The sequence below is a fragment of the Xyrauchen texanus genome, chromosome 12 (genome assembly GCF_025860055.1).
Source record: "Xyrauchen texanus isolate HMW12.3.18 chromosome 12, RBS_HiC_50CHRs, whole genome shotgun sequence".
In the NCBI taxonomy this organism is placed as follows: domain Eukaryota; kingdom Metazoa; phylum Chordata; class Actinopteri; order Cypriniformes; family Catostomidae; genus Xyrauchen; species Xyrauchen texanus.
The window spans coordinates 35174691-35191915 of NC_068287.1; the positions used below are offsets into that span (position 1 = coordinate 35174691).

Here is a 17225-nt window from a genome sequence, read left to right on the forward strand (position 1 = left end):
ATGAAGTAAGTACAGTGTGGGCTCAGCTGGTTCATGAATGTTGAGATGTATTCAGCAAATCATGTGGAGGTTGGAAGCTCATTCTGCCAAAGAGGAACAGAGAAGAGAATGATTATGAAATAGACTCTGTGCCTCTATATGCGATGGGACAACCAGGCGCCGTTCGTTCATTGATCGCAGAGTCAATGACCCCAGAGTCAACTTGCGTGTGGTTACAGTTCCTTAACGCTTGAAATGTGAAAATTTCCAGCGAAATGCTGGAATGCATGGGGTCATCTGTTCTTACTTGTCTCAGTAGAAATCATGACAATTTCCACTCCCGGTTTGAAAACCAGAGAATCAATCAGAGAGGAGACAGGTGACTCCCACAGCAGATGTTGTCAGTTCTGTAGCTTGGATCTATTAAAATGGGATTTACTTTCTTGAAATTTTGGATACCTGTTTTAGTTCTAGTTTCTGTAGCTGCAAGTAAGTTTGCCACTTTTTATTGTTTGTTTAATTAATGAAGACATGATTAAAAAGTTTTTTTTTATCTCATGGATTTGATTATTTGTTAGAATTTTCAGAATCTCAAATAAGCACAATTTTATCCTTTGCAGTTTAGATACCATCTAACCTAAAAACAATCTTTATTAGATTGAAAGATTGAAAAATAGAACCTGAAGGACACAATAAAAAACAAATAACATCTTAATTCTCAAGCAGTGGTTTTTAACTGGTGGGTCACTTCTCACAAATAGGCAGGCACGGCCTGTACTAGATTGTGATCTTTGGGGGAGTATTTTGACTTTTACGGTGGGCAATAGGCTCCCTATTTGTCTGACTGGGGAAGATGTTCTTGCCAGATTAATGCCCCCCGTTGTCCCTTTACTTGGTAGAAGCAAGCCAAATTAGGCAAATGAAAAGACGGTCAGGTAGAGTTACGTGCCCCTATATTAAAGAACCTTGAAAACAAACAAAACTGCTAAAGTTGCAGTAAGTAAAAGGAATATTAAAGTAATAATTCACCAAAAATGAAACTTCTCTCATAATATACTCACCCTTATGCCATCTCAATGTATGAATTTCTTTCTTCAGCAGAACTCAAATTAAGATTTTTAAACAAACATCTCAGCTCTTTTGGTCCATACAATGCAAGTGAATGTGTGCCAAATTTCAGCATAAAAGTAATCCATTTGACTCCAGTGGTTAAATCAATGTCTTCAGAAGTGATATGATAAGTGTGTGTGGAAAAACAGATCATATTTAAGTCAATTTTTCTATTTAAATGCTCCTCTCTGCTCAATCAATCTCCACTTTACCTTTCACTTTCACATTATTCTTTCTTTGTTTTTGGTGATTCACATTCTTCATGCACGCAACCTACTGGGCAGGGAGCAAATGGGAAAATATTGTTCTGGTTCTCACCCACATCTATCATATCTCTTCTGAAGATATGTATTTAACCACTGGAGTCATATGGATTACTTTTATGCTGCATTTATGTGCTTTTTGGAATGTCAAATTATTGTCATACACAGCTGGAATGCATGAGGGAAAGTCAGTTATGAGAGATTTTTCATTTTTGGGTGAACTATTCCTTTAATAATTTTTTTTACATTTTAACTAACATTTTAATGACACTTTGTTTACGTTTGGGTCTTTAAAAAAACATGGATACTGTGTTGGGTCACCACTTGATGTCCAAAGTAAAATCTGGGTCCTGAGGCATAATCAGTTGAGAACCACTGAGTAGCTAGAAGGAATGCTAAACCATGTTTGGTCTTGTTTTCAGGCTCTAACATATGCACTTCTAGAGGAGTAAGCACATGTAAAGAATGTCTGTCTATCCATCCAACATGTGCCTGGTGTGCTCAGGAGGTAATAAACACAAATTCATCCACATACACAAGCAAACACACATGCATAGACACAGAAATGTGCAGCTAGGGCTAGGTATTGAAACAGATTTCCCAATTTGATTTGATTCCAATTTACAAGCTCTTGATTCGATGATGATGATGATGATGCCCATTTTTATTACCTATGAAATAACCTCTCTAGCATTAACTATGCAAATAGCTAATAGATAATTAGTGAGAAATTCTTGCTAATACTGTTCATTATACAGGAAACCATCTAACCTGATACATTCTGAAAATCGATCTTTGGATTTAAGAATCAATATTGAGGATCGTTCGAATAAAGGTTGCGAGGCATCGGAAAATCTATGTTTTTCCCCAACCCATATAATAGGGGCTGCTTAAATTGACTCACTCTTAAAGTTGTTGTTATGCATGTGTGTGTGTGTTAGATCTTCAGAAAAGGAGGATCAAGTTTGTCTCGGTGTGATCTGAGAGACAATCTCATTCAGTCTGGTTGTGGCGTGAAGTTTATTGAGTATCCAGTTAGCAGCATGAAGATACTAGAGGACCGCCCCCTGAGTGACAAGGCAGGGGGTTCAGCCAGTGAAATCACTCAGATCCAACCACAAAAAATCCACCTCACCCTTAGGCCAGGTATGATATTTCTACAAAAAGAGACATATTCTTTCATAAATGTACCTCCTAAATATATGAATTCATATTTCCAAAATTAATTAATATTACTGTTACTCTTTTTTGTTTTCTATTTGCAATTCTCTGTTGTAATGACATATTTAACCTTTGGGGTAGGGTGACCATATTCTGGTTTACCAAAAAGAGGACAACGTTTTCTTCATATACTATTACTATTATTTTGAATGGCCATGGAAAATGAAGCTTTTTTAACCCTTTATGCTTCACAGAGCAAATGTGTGTTTCTAAATCACTTGCACCTTTATTAGCAACTGACACATAAGTGCAGCTTTACATGTCAAACATTCTGCTTCCCATGGATCTCAACCTGGGAGAAAGCATGGGAATTTTTTGTGCAAATCTTCTGTAAATGTGCACTTTCGTTTGGGTATTGTTTCCACTCAGCTGTCATTTGCTGCTACTGTCAAGCATCTGTTTGATGCCAAACACAACAGCACTTCACGCGTTCGCTGAGAGATTGACAGGCAGGAATTTGGCCAATAGTTGCTGCAAGCCTCTTATGATCGACCAATTGGTGTGCAAGAAGGCGGGACTTACAAAGAGGTGTTAAAGCAATGCAAATATGCACGTGCACACAATTAAGTATTAGACCAGATGCATATCATAATGCAACTAAAGCCAAATCCCGGACATTTTCGCAAATTTTGAAATCCCGGCCGGACGGTTTTTTTAAGGTCCGAAAAAGAGGACATGTCCAGGAAAAAGAGGACAGATGGTCAACCTACCTTGGGGTCAGACCTCAAACAGAACACAGAATGGTTAAAGTTGAAGTGTGTCATTTCTCCCCCTCTGCCCTTGATTGAACATGTGGTTGGCCCCACCCTAAACTCACACCATTGGTTGAGTTGTTGTTGTTGTGTCAGGCTGGATGGTCAGTTCAAAACAAACAGAACAATTTTGCTACATTTAAGTTTACATTATCTGTTAAAAGGATCCATATATACCATAAAATTTTTCTGTTGACATAGCCTGATCCTTTCACAAGATTATTTTGAATATAAAAAAAAGAAGTAATTTGAAGTCATCTAATGTTATCTTTTCTGTCTTTAAGATGATTCTAAAAATTTCACTGTCACTGTGAAACAAGTTGCTGATTACCCAGTGGATCTGTATTACCTAATGGACATGACCAATACCATGAAGGATGACTTGCAAAAGCTTTATGCTCTTGGCAATGATCTTCCACGTGCTCTACGCGGTGTCACCAGTAATCTGCGCATGGGAGTTGGAGCTTTTGTAGACAAAACCCAGTCACCTTCCATTTCCTCTGAAGAAGTCATCAGGAATCCTTGCCATAAGTAAGCCAAAGTCTCAAACTATTTCACATTGGCGTGTAAATGGCCAGCTGAAAAGACCAGCACAGATGGTCAGCAACTTTTGCTTTGTCCAAGGGCGTAGAAAAGGAAGTTCTTTTTAATTGAATATAGTGTTTAAAAAAATTTGGGAAGTTAAAAAAGAGTGATGTGGCACAACTATCAAAGACGTCCGTCCAGTGCGTGTTTACTGAGAAAAACTATTTAAAAAATAGTGCAGACGCTTGTGTGAACAGCCCCCAACTTGCCTACTTGAAAATCTGACCCGAACCTGGCCCAAAACACAAAGGTTTGTTGGGTATCGTCGTGCTTAGATGGGGTTGAAGACCTCTATTACATGTGTAGAATAACCGAATAGGAATTCAAATAGAGTCGCATATAACAGTTAACAGAATTCAGACTATTCGTGCACATCCCTATTAATGACACATGTTTTTGGTTCGGTTCATAATTCAGAAGAACATTTATTTATTTATTATTTACCCGCCCTTTTTCTCCCCAATTTGGCATACCCAATTCCCAATGTACTCTAAGTCCTTGTGGTGGCGTAGTGACTCGCCTCAATCCGGGTGGTGAAGGACAAATCTCAGTTTCCTCCGCATCTGAGACCATCAATCCGCTCATCTTATAACACGGCTTGTTGAGCGTGTTACTGCGGAGACATATGTGGAGGCTTCATACAATTCTCTGCGGTATCCATGCACAACTCACCACGCGCCCCACCGAGAGTGGACCACTTTATAGCAACCACAAGGAGGTTACCCCATGTGACTCTATCCTCCCTCGCAACCGGGCCAATTTGGTTGCTTAGGAGACCTGGCTGGAGTCACTCAGCATGCCATGGATTCGAACTCACTGGTCTAGGGGTGGTAGTCAGCGTCTTTACTCGCTGAGCTACCCAGGCCCCCCAGAAGTACATTTAATTTGCTGTGTAAGATATTGCTCACATTTTTCACTGTAATAATTACTATTAAGTTTTCCCAACTTTTCTAATTTCAGTTTGAAAAATTCAATCAAATCTGCCAAGTGTCCTGTAGAGCTCATAAAGTTCTAGAGTCTACTAGAGTCATGCATCATTATCATTATTATTATTATCACTGGGCATGGGGGGCCTCCATGGTGTATATCCCATGGGCCTCTCAGTTCTTAGTCCATCCTTGTCAGTAGGTGGTGACAAATTAGTGTATTCTATGTTGTGAGTCATTAAAAAGTACAGAGATTAAAAGATTTGTTCTGTTGTGGCAAAAAATTATCAACCAACCATTATCACTGCATAAGAGACACTCAGACTCAAACAGTCTTTTAAAATTATTTATTCTTGCAAGAAGGACCCGGTCATTACACAGGAGTTGATCTGTGCCATGAGTGGGACCCAGAGGGGAGGGCTGACTTGTATTTTATACTCTTTTATCCCAAGGTTTTCTGACAGAAGCAGATCCTCCCCCTCTGCATCCCTCAGACACAGAGTCATTCCCCTATAATGACTATTACTGATCAATGAGCATCAAAATTTCTACAACAATTCCCTGCTTTTTATCATTCAGATTACTCAATCGCAATAATAAACAATAAGACAAATTTTAAGTCATATCATCACACTTACACTCTTCATCTCTGATTTTCGCATAAATGATCACTCTCTTAAACATTTGTGAAATAACATTTGGAAAGGAAGAAAAAATAAACAGCTTAGGTTTTTTTTGTGGGGATAGTCCCCTTAAGTATTAGCAAGCAAGTAAAGACTTTATCTGAAGCCGGGCTAAATGAGTAAACACCGTTACTCCACGTCTGACATAAAATCAGACCCTCAGTCACCTCAGTATAAACAAGAAATAGTGTACAGATTAAGTAGGAAAAACACATCAATTTAACATTCTGGTTATGTCAGCAGGCTATAAAAATACAAAGAATAAAGTATAATAAAATCCCTCATTTCAAACCCTCTCCTTGTACGTCATCTCGTAACACGGATGACAGCTGCTTATAACCCTTACCGATCAAAACATTCTCAGAAAGAAAAGACATACCTCATTTTCACAGTAGCTCTCGCTACTTGTATCATCATATTTGTTTTCATCATCCTCTGGATATACTGTCATTTTTACCATTTGAACAGACACCCCTGCTTTAACCAGTCTCTGTACTGAGCTGGAAACACACGTTATGATGCATGGTAAACATAACAATATTAACAGTCCTATCACCGCAATTGGTAACACAGTTTGAATCAGCCAATACCCCCATCCTCCCCAGAGATTCATAACCCAAGTAACCCATGTACTTTCAATATGTTCTGGCTCCTGTACGGCTTTTCTCATGTGTTCAATTACATTTGTGATGTTGTCACTGTAATCTGGAATATTGAAACAACAAGACATTCCTAAGAACATTTTGCAAACTCCCCCTTTCTCTGCAGTTAACATGTAAAAAACCAACCTGTTTTGAATGACTGCATCTCTTAACTGTTTCATTTCATCATTTATCATTGTCAAAGCATTTTCTGTGCTATTAGCTATTGCTAATACGGTCCATGCTAGCCCATTTATCTTTTTAATTGTTACCGTTGTACCCACCCCTAAAAACAATGACCACCCCACATTTGCTCCAGGCGTCGTCCACGGATCGGATAATGTGTACCCTGCATAGTGCTTTGGCAATACCCCAGGCAAAATTTCAACATTTCTTTTTTCCCTTCCCACCCCGGGTGCCCTGTTTGGCAAATACACAGATGTACCCACATTCATTAACGCTGGATAACAACACCCTGCCCATTTCTTTGGCATCCGATGAAATGCCCTGTTGCCACACAGCTGCAGGTGAAGTTTCATGTGGCTTGCTGAATGGGCATGTGAAGTTGACTTCTTTGTCGTTGATGACGGCTGTACAATTGTCCGCTGTTCTGACCTTCACGTTGATTCTGACCCTGCAGTCAGACCATCCTGCTTTAAACCGTCTCGCATTGTTCTTGAATTCTTTTCAGTTCGTACCTTTTCATGATGATTACTGCTTGTGACCACACGATGGGGTCCACTCTGCACACAGTCTGTGTTATCCTCTGTGGTTGGCCTTGCTCTTCCACTGATAGTGGTACTTGGTGTTCAGACTTGACTTCGGCGTTTATTGACATTCACTCGGAACAATCTCTTCCTGTTGCTGATTCTCCTGCGATGGTTGGCATGAACCCCCACGTAGCTCTCTCTGCGACCTTCACTGGCGTGTGAGTCGTTAGTAGCACTTGGAATGGTGCCAGCCAACTTTTGGCCTTCCAGCTCTTTCTCCTCAGGTCACGAATCACAACAAAATCGCCAGGCCTGATCTTATGCAGCTTTTCACCTGAACACAAACATTGGGCAACAAAGAAGACATTTCTTTGCAATAATTCAACATGTCATTCTCACACAGATCTGTTGATGGCAGCCTTTGTCTACCCCTTTCTATTCCCATGAATGGTGGTCTACCAAAGAGTATTTCAAATGGACTTAAATTTGTTTTGACTCTTTTTCTCATTCTGGTGTACATCAACACAATTGGGAGTGCTTTAACCCATGTGAGCCCAGTTTCCTCACAGCACTTAGCCAATTTTTCTTGATTGTTTGATTCTCCCTCTCAATAACTGCAGTGTGTTCTCATGTCAATTCCCAAAAACTGACCCACCTGCTTTATTGCTTCATTGACAAAGTGTGTCCCATTGTCCGAGCTGATTTTCCTTGGAATTCCCCACCTCGGAACAATCTCAGTTAAAAGAGCCTTCGCTACTGCTGCCGAGTCTTGTTTCGAGGTTGGGAAGACCTCAACCCATTTGGACCACATGTCAACCATCACCAGGCAGTATTTCTGTTTCCCACAAGGGGTTAACTCGATAAAATCCATCATCAGATACTCAAAAGGCCCCCCTGATGGTGGTTGAGATACTTTGGGTGTTTTTATCCCTCTTGCCACATTATGTGTGTTACAAATAACACATTTTTGCAAAAGTTTTCAGCAAATATTGTGAAACCCTTTGTAAACCACAATTCTTTCATTTGTGCAACCATCCCCTCTTTTGATACATGGTCTAACCCATGTATCAACTTTCCATAATGAGGAAAGAAGTGATTGGGTAAACAAAGCATGCCATCACAGCTCATCCACACGTTCTCCCTAGAGCCACAGCCAGCTGCCTTCCATCGGGTTTTCTCCTTGCCTGTGGAAAAAGTCTGCATGCTCTGTAAACAAGAAGAAATGTTGAGGTTATTGTCAGATATCAAAGCACACGTAGTTTTTTTTTCTCCATCGCTGCCGCGTCCTTCGCTGCCGCGTCTGCTCGTCCGTTTCCTGTTGATACTGAACTGTTATCATTAGTGTGCGCTGCGCATTTGCAAATCGCGACCTTGTCTGGTACAAGAACGGCATCCAAAAGCTCAGACACAAGAGACGCATTTAATATTAGTTGACCATCTGACTTCAGAGATTTTCTGTGCTTCCATAAAGCACCAAAATCTTGTGTTACCCCAAAGGCATAACGCGAATCTGTGTAAATTGTCACACATTTGTCTGCCCTAAGTTTACATGCTTCTGTTAAAGCAACCAGTTCAGCTGCCTGAGCTGAAAAATTTGATGGCAGTTTGCCAGATGTCACGACCTCAAATTCAGTGGTTATCGCGTAACCAACCTTTATTCTTTCCTGTTTGTGGATCTTTGGAAGCTGACCCATCCACAAAGAGGATATTGTCACAATTGTCTAATGGCGTGTCTAATAGATCTGGGCGTGGTGTGCACACTTGTTCAAGCGCCGACAGACAACAGTGAGGTCCCTCGCCATCCTCCTCTGTCAGGAGGAGTGTGGCAGGGATTCACAGTTGTGCATCTTTTAACAGTTATGTTTGGCATGTCCAATAAAATTGTGTGGTACCTCAGCCATCGGGCTGTAGATAAATGTGACGTTCTTTGCTCTTGCAAAATCATGGAGACTGCGTGTGGAACCATCAAAATTAAATCAGAATACCCCACAAATTCCCTGGATGCCAGTACTGCCAGTTCAGCAGCCGCCACAGCCCTCAAACAGTGTGGCAACCCTGCTGCTACTGTGTCAAGTTTGGTTGAGAAATATGCCACAGGTCGCAGTCTGTCTCCATGAGTCTGCAAAAGAACAGAAGTCATAAACCCATTTTTCTCATCAGTCATCTGAACAAATGGTTTATTTACATCTGGTAAACCCAAAGTGGGAGCCAGAGCCATTTGCACTTTCATGTTAGCAAATGCCTCTTCGGCTTCGCTTGTCCAAGCAAGCTTGTCACGTGACCTCAGCCCTTTCCCTGTCATCAGGGCTTGCAAAGGCTGTTCAAGAATGTCATAATTAGGAATAAATGTACGACAGTAAGCACACGTGCCCAAAAATGACAGTAGTTGTTTTTTTCGTAATTGGTTTTGGCACATCTTTTATGGCCTGCACCCGTTTGTCACAGATGGATTTACTGTTTGGTCTGATGACATGACCCAGAAACTTTATTTCCTGTTTCACAAACTGCAATTTCGAAAGACTGACTCTGTGTCCCTCCTGTTCTAAGTGCTTCAAGAGAGACACAGAGTCCGTCACACACATAGCTTCATCACATGCACAGATTTGTCTTCACAGGGAAGATTGGAGTGTGCACTGGAGAATCATGACATGTTATAATTATGCCCTCCTTCAACAAGGAGTCAAAAACTGGCATAATACCCTGCAATGCCTCCTCTTTTAGGGGGCATTGCACTTGACACGGTCTGTAATCAGATTTTGGGGTGATTACAACCGGTTCACATCCTTTGATTAAACCCACATCATATTTGTGTTTAACCCATAACATAGGAGGTACTTCTGTCAGAGCCCCCTTCCATGTTTCTCCACCGCACTCTCCACAATAGCAGTTACATTTCTCTGTACCTCGATCTCAAAATCACATTTTGACATAAATGCTCCTATACTTTTGCTGTGTTTCACTTCTGCAATTATTTAGCCCAATCTGTTGCTTTAATGCATTCTCTCACAAAGGGGCCCAAATCTGCTCACAGCTGCTCTTTGGCCTTGATCACTGATTAGGGTGCCTCAGTGTTCCCTGCTATCAAAATAGAACTGCATTTGTTTTCCTGTCAGGCAAGCTGAGAGCACACACACACATTCTCTGCCCAGAAAATCTTATAAAATTTCACACTCTCATTTTCTGCCCCGTTAAACCACCCCTCCTCAGATTACAGTTCACGTTCAATTACAACATGTGACGTGCAATGCAATTGGTCAGGCGTCATGTTTTCTGTGTTAAATGACATTGTTCGATCTTTTGCCCATTTCAAGATAATTTTTGCCCAATCATCATTTTTCACACACCATTCATAAGCCCACTGCGGTTCAAATTTAGAACAACATATTTGTGGTTCTTCCTCAATGCTAATTCCAAAGGAAGTAAGGGTCAAATTTAATTCACACATTAAATCTCTGACCATTAGAGGTACCGGACAAGCTGGTGAACACAAATACGCATGTTTAAATGTTCTCCCCTTCTCCTTTCATACTCTAAGGGCACTGTGAATTTTTCAGAAATCAAATGGCCCTAGGCCAAAGTGCTCTTTATGCACTGAACCTGTCAATTTTGGGACACATGGCAAGTCACATGATCGTATCGTAGTATGGCCAGCCCCAGAATCTACCAAAAAGTTTACTAATGTCCCATCAACTAACATTTGATACCTCTGCATTTGTAAAAACCCTGAACTTTTGTACATTCTCAAACATTCATCCGAAACATTATCACATAAAACTTCATCAGTCACACTGAAAGATTTGCAAGCATTGTCTTCATTGCAGAGAGCAGTGAGTAAGTCAGTGTATGTGTGTGTGTGTTGTCTGTGTGTAAAAATATGTTCACTTCCCTGTCCTGTAGCCAGCAGCCGATCGCCCTGTCTCCGGCCCCCACCTTCGCTGCTCTCCTATCCTCCTCAGTCTGCCTTTTTCTTCTCCTGACAGTCTCACACAAGCCGCAATTCCACTTCCGCTGGTTTCTGTAGACTTTCTTCTTTCTGTCGGCCCACTTCTGCTGTGGTTTCGATGTGCTGACATTAGACTGCAGTCGCCAGCTGAAGATCTCTCCCTTCGCCTTGACTTTGTCTTTCTTTGTCAGCAGCTGTTGCTCTGCATGTACAGCGTGTGCCAGGGTGGAGGTCAATCGCCCGCTCCTTTCAATGTAACTTGCTTTCACTGCTTGTGCGATCTCAGGTCTCAGGAGAAAAAAGTTCATTCAGGTCTCCTTCACTGTCAGAGAGGGGAGAAGCTTCTTGTGGTGCTTGTCTTCTAGGCGGAGAGCAGTCGAGGTCAGGGTTCAGTTTCAGGGCTTTCAGCTCTGCCACGGGATAGTGATGTTTGTATGCCGGCGACACCAGCACAATCGTCGTTGCATGTGGGAAAACACAAACATACTTTTCAAAAGAATAAATAAATAAAAATGTTCTGGTGGTGCTGACACACAAACTGATCTTTCACACATTTTATTTTACATTCCACATGTTCAACCCTACATGCTAATTCTTTCTGCATTTGCTTTTGTTCTCTTCTATCTGCTTCCTTAAAGCAACAGCCCACTGCCTGTTCACATTCTTTGCACACATGTTGAACGCAGCCACAACAACCTTTTTGTGCCCCGCTGCCCTGTTCCACTGATACTCCTATAGTTTTTTCCCTCATTTGACAGAAAACCGGTGTATCAAATTTAGCAAGCTTGCTTTGAGATTTCCTCATACTGGCTGTTTCTGTTTCTCTGTGGGTTACTGTTCGACGCACAACGCACGTCTTATCATCTGTCGGACGTCTCCAACAGATCTGATTTTTAACCCAAGATCAGCTAAGGGTGCTCTCCCTAGTGCTTTGTTAATTACGGCAACAATTTAACAAATTCTTTTTTTTTTTCCCCAGAACTCAGTCTCTGTTAGCAAACTTCTTGTACCTACTCAATTTATGCGAGAACTCAGTCCCTGTTAGAAAACTTCTTGACCTGTAAGGGTCTCAGTTTCTGGTCGAGAACTTCTTGCACTTGCTCCACAGAACATAGATCTCGGTTTGTAGTCGAGAACTTCTTGCACTTGGACCACACTCAAAACAGTCTCAGCCAATATGGTTCACTCACTTTCATACCAAAAGAAAATAATTTAGTCGTCCCTTACCAGAGATATTTGGGTTGCCACGGGTTCGTTTTCATTTGATTCCAGTGGAGTTTCTCCTGGCCCTGGTGCGGTCGGCCCCTCTCTCTTAAAACTTACGAGGTAGAGCTGGAACTTCTCAGTCCAGGTGGCCAAACACCGTCCGCACTCAGGTCCAGAAGGCACTTCCAAGGAATCCCACTATTCTGACACCAAATTGTTGTGGCAAAAAATTATCAACCAACCATTATCACTGCCTAAGAGACACTCAGACTCAAACAGTCTTTTAAAATTATTTATTCTTGCAAGAAGGACCCGGTCATTACACAGGAGTTGATCTGTGCCATGAGTGGGACCCAGAGGGGAGGGCTGACTTGTATTTTATACTCTTTTATCGCAAGGTTTTCTGACATAAGCAGATCCTCCCCCTCTGCATCCCTCAGACACAGAGGCATTCCCCTATAATGACTATTACTGATCAATGAGCATCAAAATTTCTACAACAGTTCATAACACTGATTCGTTTATGAGTGAAACTCAACTATTGGCACTTTTCCACTGCACGTTATGGTTCGACTCGCCTCAACTCTACTCGCTTTTCTGAGCTTGCATTTCCACTGCAGTTTAGTGCCATCTCAACGTGGTTGGGATTATAGGCTGATCGTCATAGTTGCGCCACTTCTACTAACATGACACAAACTGACCAAAACAATAACACAACTGCTAGCTGTTAGCTACTAGCTCATTGTGCTGCATAAAGCAGTTGTTACGGGGCCAGTGGTGGCTCAGCGGTTAAGGCTCTGGGTTACTAACCGAAAGGTCGGGGGTTTAAGCCCCAGCACTGCCAAGATACCACTGTTGGGCCCTTGAGCAAGGCCCTTGACCCTATCTGCTCTAGGGGTGCTGTTTCATGGCTGATCCTGCGCTTTGACCCCAGCTTATTTGGGATAAAAACAACTGCATTTCATTGGCTCTGTACCTGTACTCTGCACAATGACAATAAAGTTGAATCGTAATCTTGTTGCATGGTGATTTTACTCAAGTGTAACAGTTAAATTGGCAGGGTTGTTTTAGAAGCAAGCTTCCAGTAGCTAGTCAACTAAATAAAGTGAAGCTTTCAAGCTAAGTATAGAGTTAACATAACAAAATGTACCATCCTCCATCGTGGCTGAGTCCATGGCACTCTCCCTCCCATTGTTTGCCGGTTTAGATAGCGTCCATTTGGTCTAACCTCTTCCACTTTTCCTTAATGGTTCTGTAGTCACTTTTATTTATTTTTTTACTTTTCCCTACACTGTTGGTAGGTCCGGTGGTAGCCGTGTGCGGCAACAGCTGAGACACTTCGAGTCGAATTGTACCGTGCAGTGGAAAAGCCCCTTATGTGCGCTGTGCAGAGAGCAAAATGCTTCTTGATGCTTTGACCAGTTGGCGGAGAAGAAATGCATGAACTAACTTGACAATTTTTTGTTAAAACTGTTGTATAATCACACTCACAATCGTGCTGTTGGTCTGAACTTTTGATTGTGTTCTATCACTAAATTCAAGCATGGGACGATGGTGTGCTGGTGTCTCCATTAAGGCCCTGATATACTCCCGGAGAAGTTCAGGGGTAAATAGAAACAGTAATAATGATGTCTAAATAATTCATGTCTCATTCTATGAGTAGAATTCACACTAGATCAGTAAAATAATCTTTTTTAACCACACGATAGAGTGGTGGTGGTGTAGTGGGCTAAAGCACATAACTGTTAATCAGAAGGTTGCCGATTCGATCCCCACAGCCACCACCATTGTGTCCTTGAGCAAGGCACTTAACTCCAGGTTGCTCCGGGGGGATTGTCCCTGTAATAAGCATCTGCCAAATGCATAAATGTAAATGTAAATGTAAACAATGACAATTTAAAGTACTATATGGTATAAGCAGTAGAAAATGTTTAATTTGTTTATGTTTACATTGTGAATTCATGACGCTAATGTGCTTAAATGCTATACGCGTCCATAAATGTGCCGATTACACTCTGTTATTGTAATTTATAATTACACTATTCTGAGTATTAACACTCTTCTTGCAGTAGGATCAGAATGGTGATAGGCAAATCTTACTTTAGACAGATGTGTGAACGGCTTTTGCTTCAGATGGCACATGAATGAATTGGCACTTGAGAGTATTTGAGTGGATTTGATTCCTTTTCTAGACAAATTAAACAAAAAAAATCACTTGACATGCTCTTGGAAAATATCGCTATGTGAACGATTGTACAGATGTAGGTAAATTTGCACCAGTTCGTTAATAAATCTGCATGCTGGTGAAGGTCCCACCTACCGATGATGTGGACCAGACCAATGGCAGTAGGAAGGTTTTTAGCAGCCGGAGTTGTGTCGATCTCTGTTTCCCCCCCAGCAGATCTGTATGGGGGGAAAAGTAACTGACGGTATCATTCTCCGCTGTCCAAATGCATTCTCTCCTGCACAAACCTAAGCCTAACCCTACCCTACCATACCCTACCGTACCCTAACCTACCCTACGCTAATCTACCCTACCTACCCTAACCCAACCCAACCCTAACACTAACATACCCTACCCTACCCTACCCTACCCCTTCCCTACCATACCCTACCGTAACCTACCCTACCCTAACCCTAACATAACCATAACCATAACCATAACCCCATACCCTATCAGGCTAGGGGGAAACAGATTCCCATGGAGAACACAATACGACACAACACCGGTAATAATTTTTCCTAAAAGTTTGCCCAAGCAATCTGTTATTAACCACTGAAACAAACACAAACTTTGGTCTTTTTGACCAAATTTTGTTTTAAATTACATCATACCCGTTCGTTGTTCTATTTTGTATGAAGTGTATCTTTGTCTTTATGCTTCTTAATTAGATTAACTAGCAAGACTTTGTCAACCAGCTTCACAAGCTGCATTTTGGAAATTCAGGCTGGTCTTTTCAGCAGGGTAAGCATTTGAAAATGAAAACTGCCAATCAATTTAAGAGATTTCTGTCTGTCTGCTGTGTTCTGGTTTGTGTAGGTCTTCTGAAACTTGCCCTCCACAATTTGTCTATCGTAACGTACTGCCTCTGACGGAGCAAGTAGAACAGTTCACAGAGGAAGTTAAGAAACAGAAAGTGTCCAGAAACAGAGATGCACCAAAAGGTGGATTTGATGCTATCATGCAAGCAGTAGTATGCAAGGTGACACACACACAAGCAGAAACAAAGAGAAACTGACAAATATGCATCTATTACACAGATGGGAATTTTTTTTTTATCTAAAAATACACCTGAATAGCTCAACTCCTTTCACTCTCTAATTTTGTTTTTGTTTATTCTTCTAATTTATGATTTTCCCTCTCTCAATCACCTTTCTCTCTTCCAGGATAACATTGGATGGAGGCCAAATGCATTTCATTTGCTGGTATTCACAAGTGATGATCGGAGCCATTTGGCTTTGAATGACACTGGAATCGTTCAGCCCCATGATGGGGAGTGCCATATGAACAAAGACAATGAATACGACATGTCCCCAACACAGGTGTGCCAAGTGTATTTGGACACTTTTGGATACTTAAGTCACACTTAAAATGTCAGTTCTCTTGAAGTTCACATAGGTGTTCTTGCAAAGTAACCACAGGTGGATAGACATGTTCCACAAAGTGTCTAAATACTACTTGACTTCACAATATATCTATTTCTATTGTTTTATCATTTAAACATAAACTTAGTTTTAGTTTGAAATATGTGTTTGTGCTAATTATTTTTGAAGGGGTCATGAAATGCTCTTTTTTTAAATAGTTTTATTATCTTCCCTGTGGTCCACTTCTAATGTTAGTAAAGATTTCTTTTGCACCAAAACATTAGTAATATATGATAATTTTCCATTCTGTCTCTGGCCCTCTGACTGAAACACTCGGTTTTGGCCTAAGCGCCTCCTTAAAACTTAAATGTAACTGTTTTGACCAGCTCACATCATGAAACCCCGCAACTACAGCCATATTTTAAACTCAGTCGGAAGAGAATGAACAAGCTTCACAGTATTATTAAAAGGGTTTGCATACAACGCACATCTAACACATTGCATCAGAAGATATTATACTGTTCATCTCAAGTACATCTGTTAACACTCACACCCTGTCTACACCAGATGCAAAAGGCATGTCATGTCAAAAGCAATAGAACCCATTATGAACAAGGATGCTGTCTACATTGGAAGTGTCTGTTGTGGCAGGTCGCACCAACAGTAAACGTGTGTCCCATTCTATTTTGTGCTGCACAGACTGGCGCTACTACCACCAACAATACAAAAAAAGATGACTTCGGTTTAGAAAGTTCTTGTTGATGCATCCATGGTAGACAGCCTCAAGCCATTGCATCACGTCAACTGAGTCGGACGTGCCTAGTGTAGACAGTGTGTCAGGAATGCAATCAATACCTCAAGTAGTCATCAAAGAATAATGAAATATTAAATATTCATGTTTGCTTACGGTTTTGCAATCGGGTCCATGTGTTTTTAACTGCCCCATCCTTCAATAACAATTCCTTTGCAAAGCTCGAATCATTTTACTGGTTAACAAGCAGTCCACACTGATATTATAAAAAGCATGCAATACATGCTGAAATATGCTGAAGACACATCCACATGATGCACATACATAGTCCAAATCATGGTACGAACTAGATGCACACATATCCAGCTTCCAGTATCATCCTGCACTGAAATGCACATCGCCGGAAACACATAACGACGGTCAAAGACGTCTGTCTAGTGCATGTTTACATAAACCAATAAATAAAAATAGCACAGATGGGTGTGAGAACGCATCCATGTCACGCTTGTGCTCAAAACAATAAGAGGCACAGCAGCTGAATGAAACTGAATGGCTTCTCGTTTACAGAGTTGTAACTTGACACTGCGTTTTTTAAAGGTGGCCCGAGATACATGTCAACGGTCTGTGTAGTCTGTGACGGACGTCTGTGTAGTGCATGTTTATATATAAAAATTATTCAAAATAGTCCAGATGGGTCCCCTTTGGTGTTCAGGAATAGTTAGGCTACACTAGGCTTGTTTGTCCTGCTCTCTCTCCCTGAGTACAAACTGAGCACCATTGGGAGGGGCCAAGAGTGCAATGATGTAAAGAACGCATTGATGTTGTTGCTGTAGAGTTGGTCATGAAATAATGGGCCACTTAATGATGTAG

At 41.2% G+C, this 17225-nt stretch overlaps 1 protein-coding gene across 4 annotated transcripts in view; it reads left to right on the forward strand.

Moving 5' to 3' along the window:
• Positions 1-273: 273 nt before the first annotated feature.
• The window catches only part of itgb3a (integrin beta 3a), a 56067-nt gene continuing 39115 nt past the window's right edge, over positions 274-17225 (forward strand). The window contains exons 1-6 of one of the 4 annotated variants that reach the window (XM_052138770.1): positions 274-468; positions 1775-1860; positions 2294-2498; positions 3610-3856; positions 15060-15222; positions 15407-15562. In XM_052138770.1, coding sequence (XP_051994730.1) covers positions 408-468; positions 1775-1860; positions 2294-2498; positions 3610-3856; positions 15060-15222; positions 15407-15562 — 918 coding nt within the window. In that variant the 5' untranslated portion in view covers positions 274-407. The remainder of the gene's footprint in view (positions 469-1774; positions 1861-2293; positions 2499-3609; positions 3857-15059; positions 15223-15406; positions 15563-17225) is intronic. The other 3 variants (XM_052138766.1, XM_052138767.1, XM_052138769.1) reach the window with 3 other exon arrangements.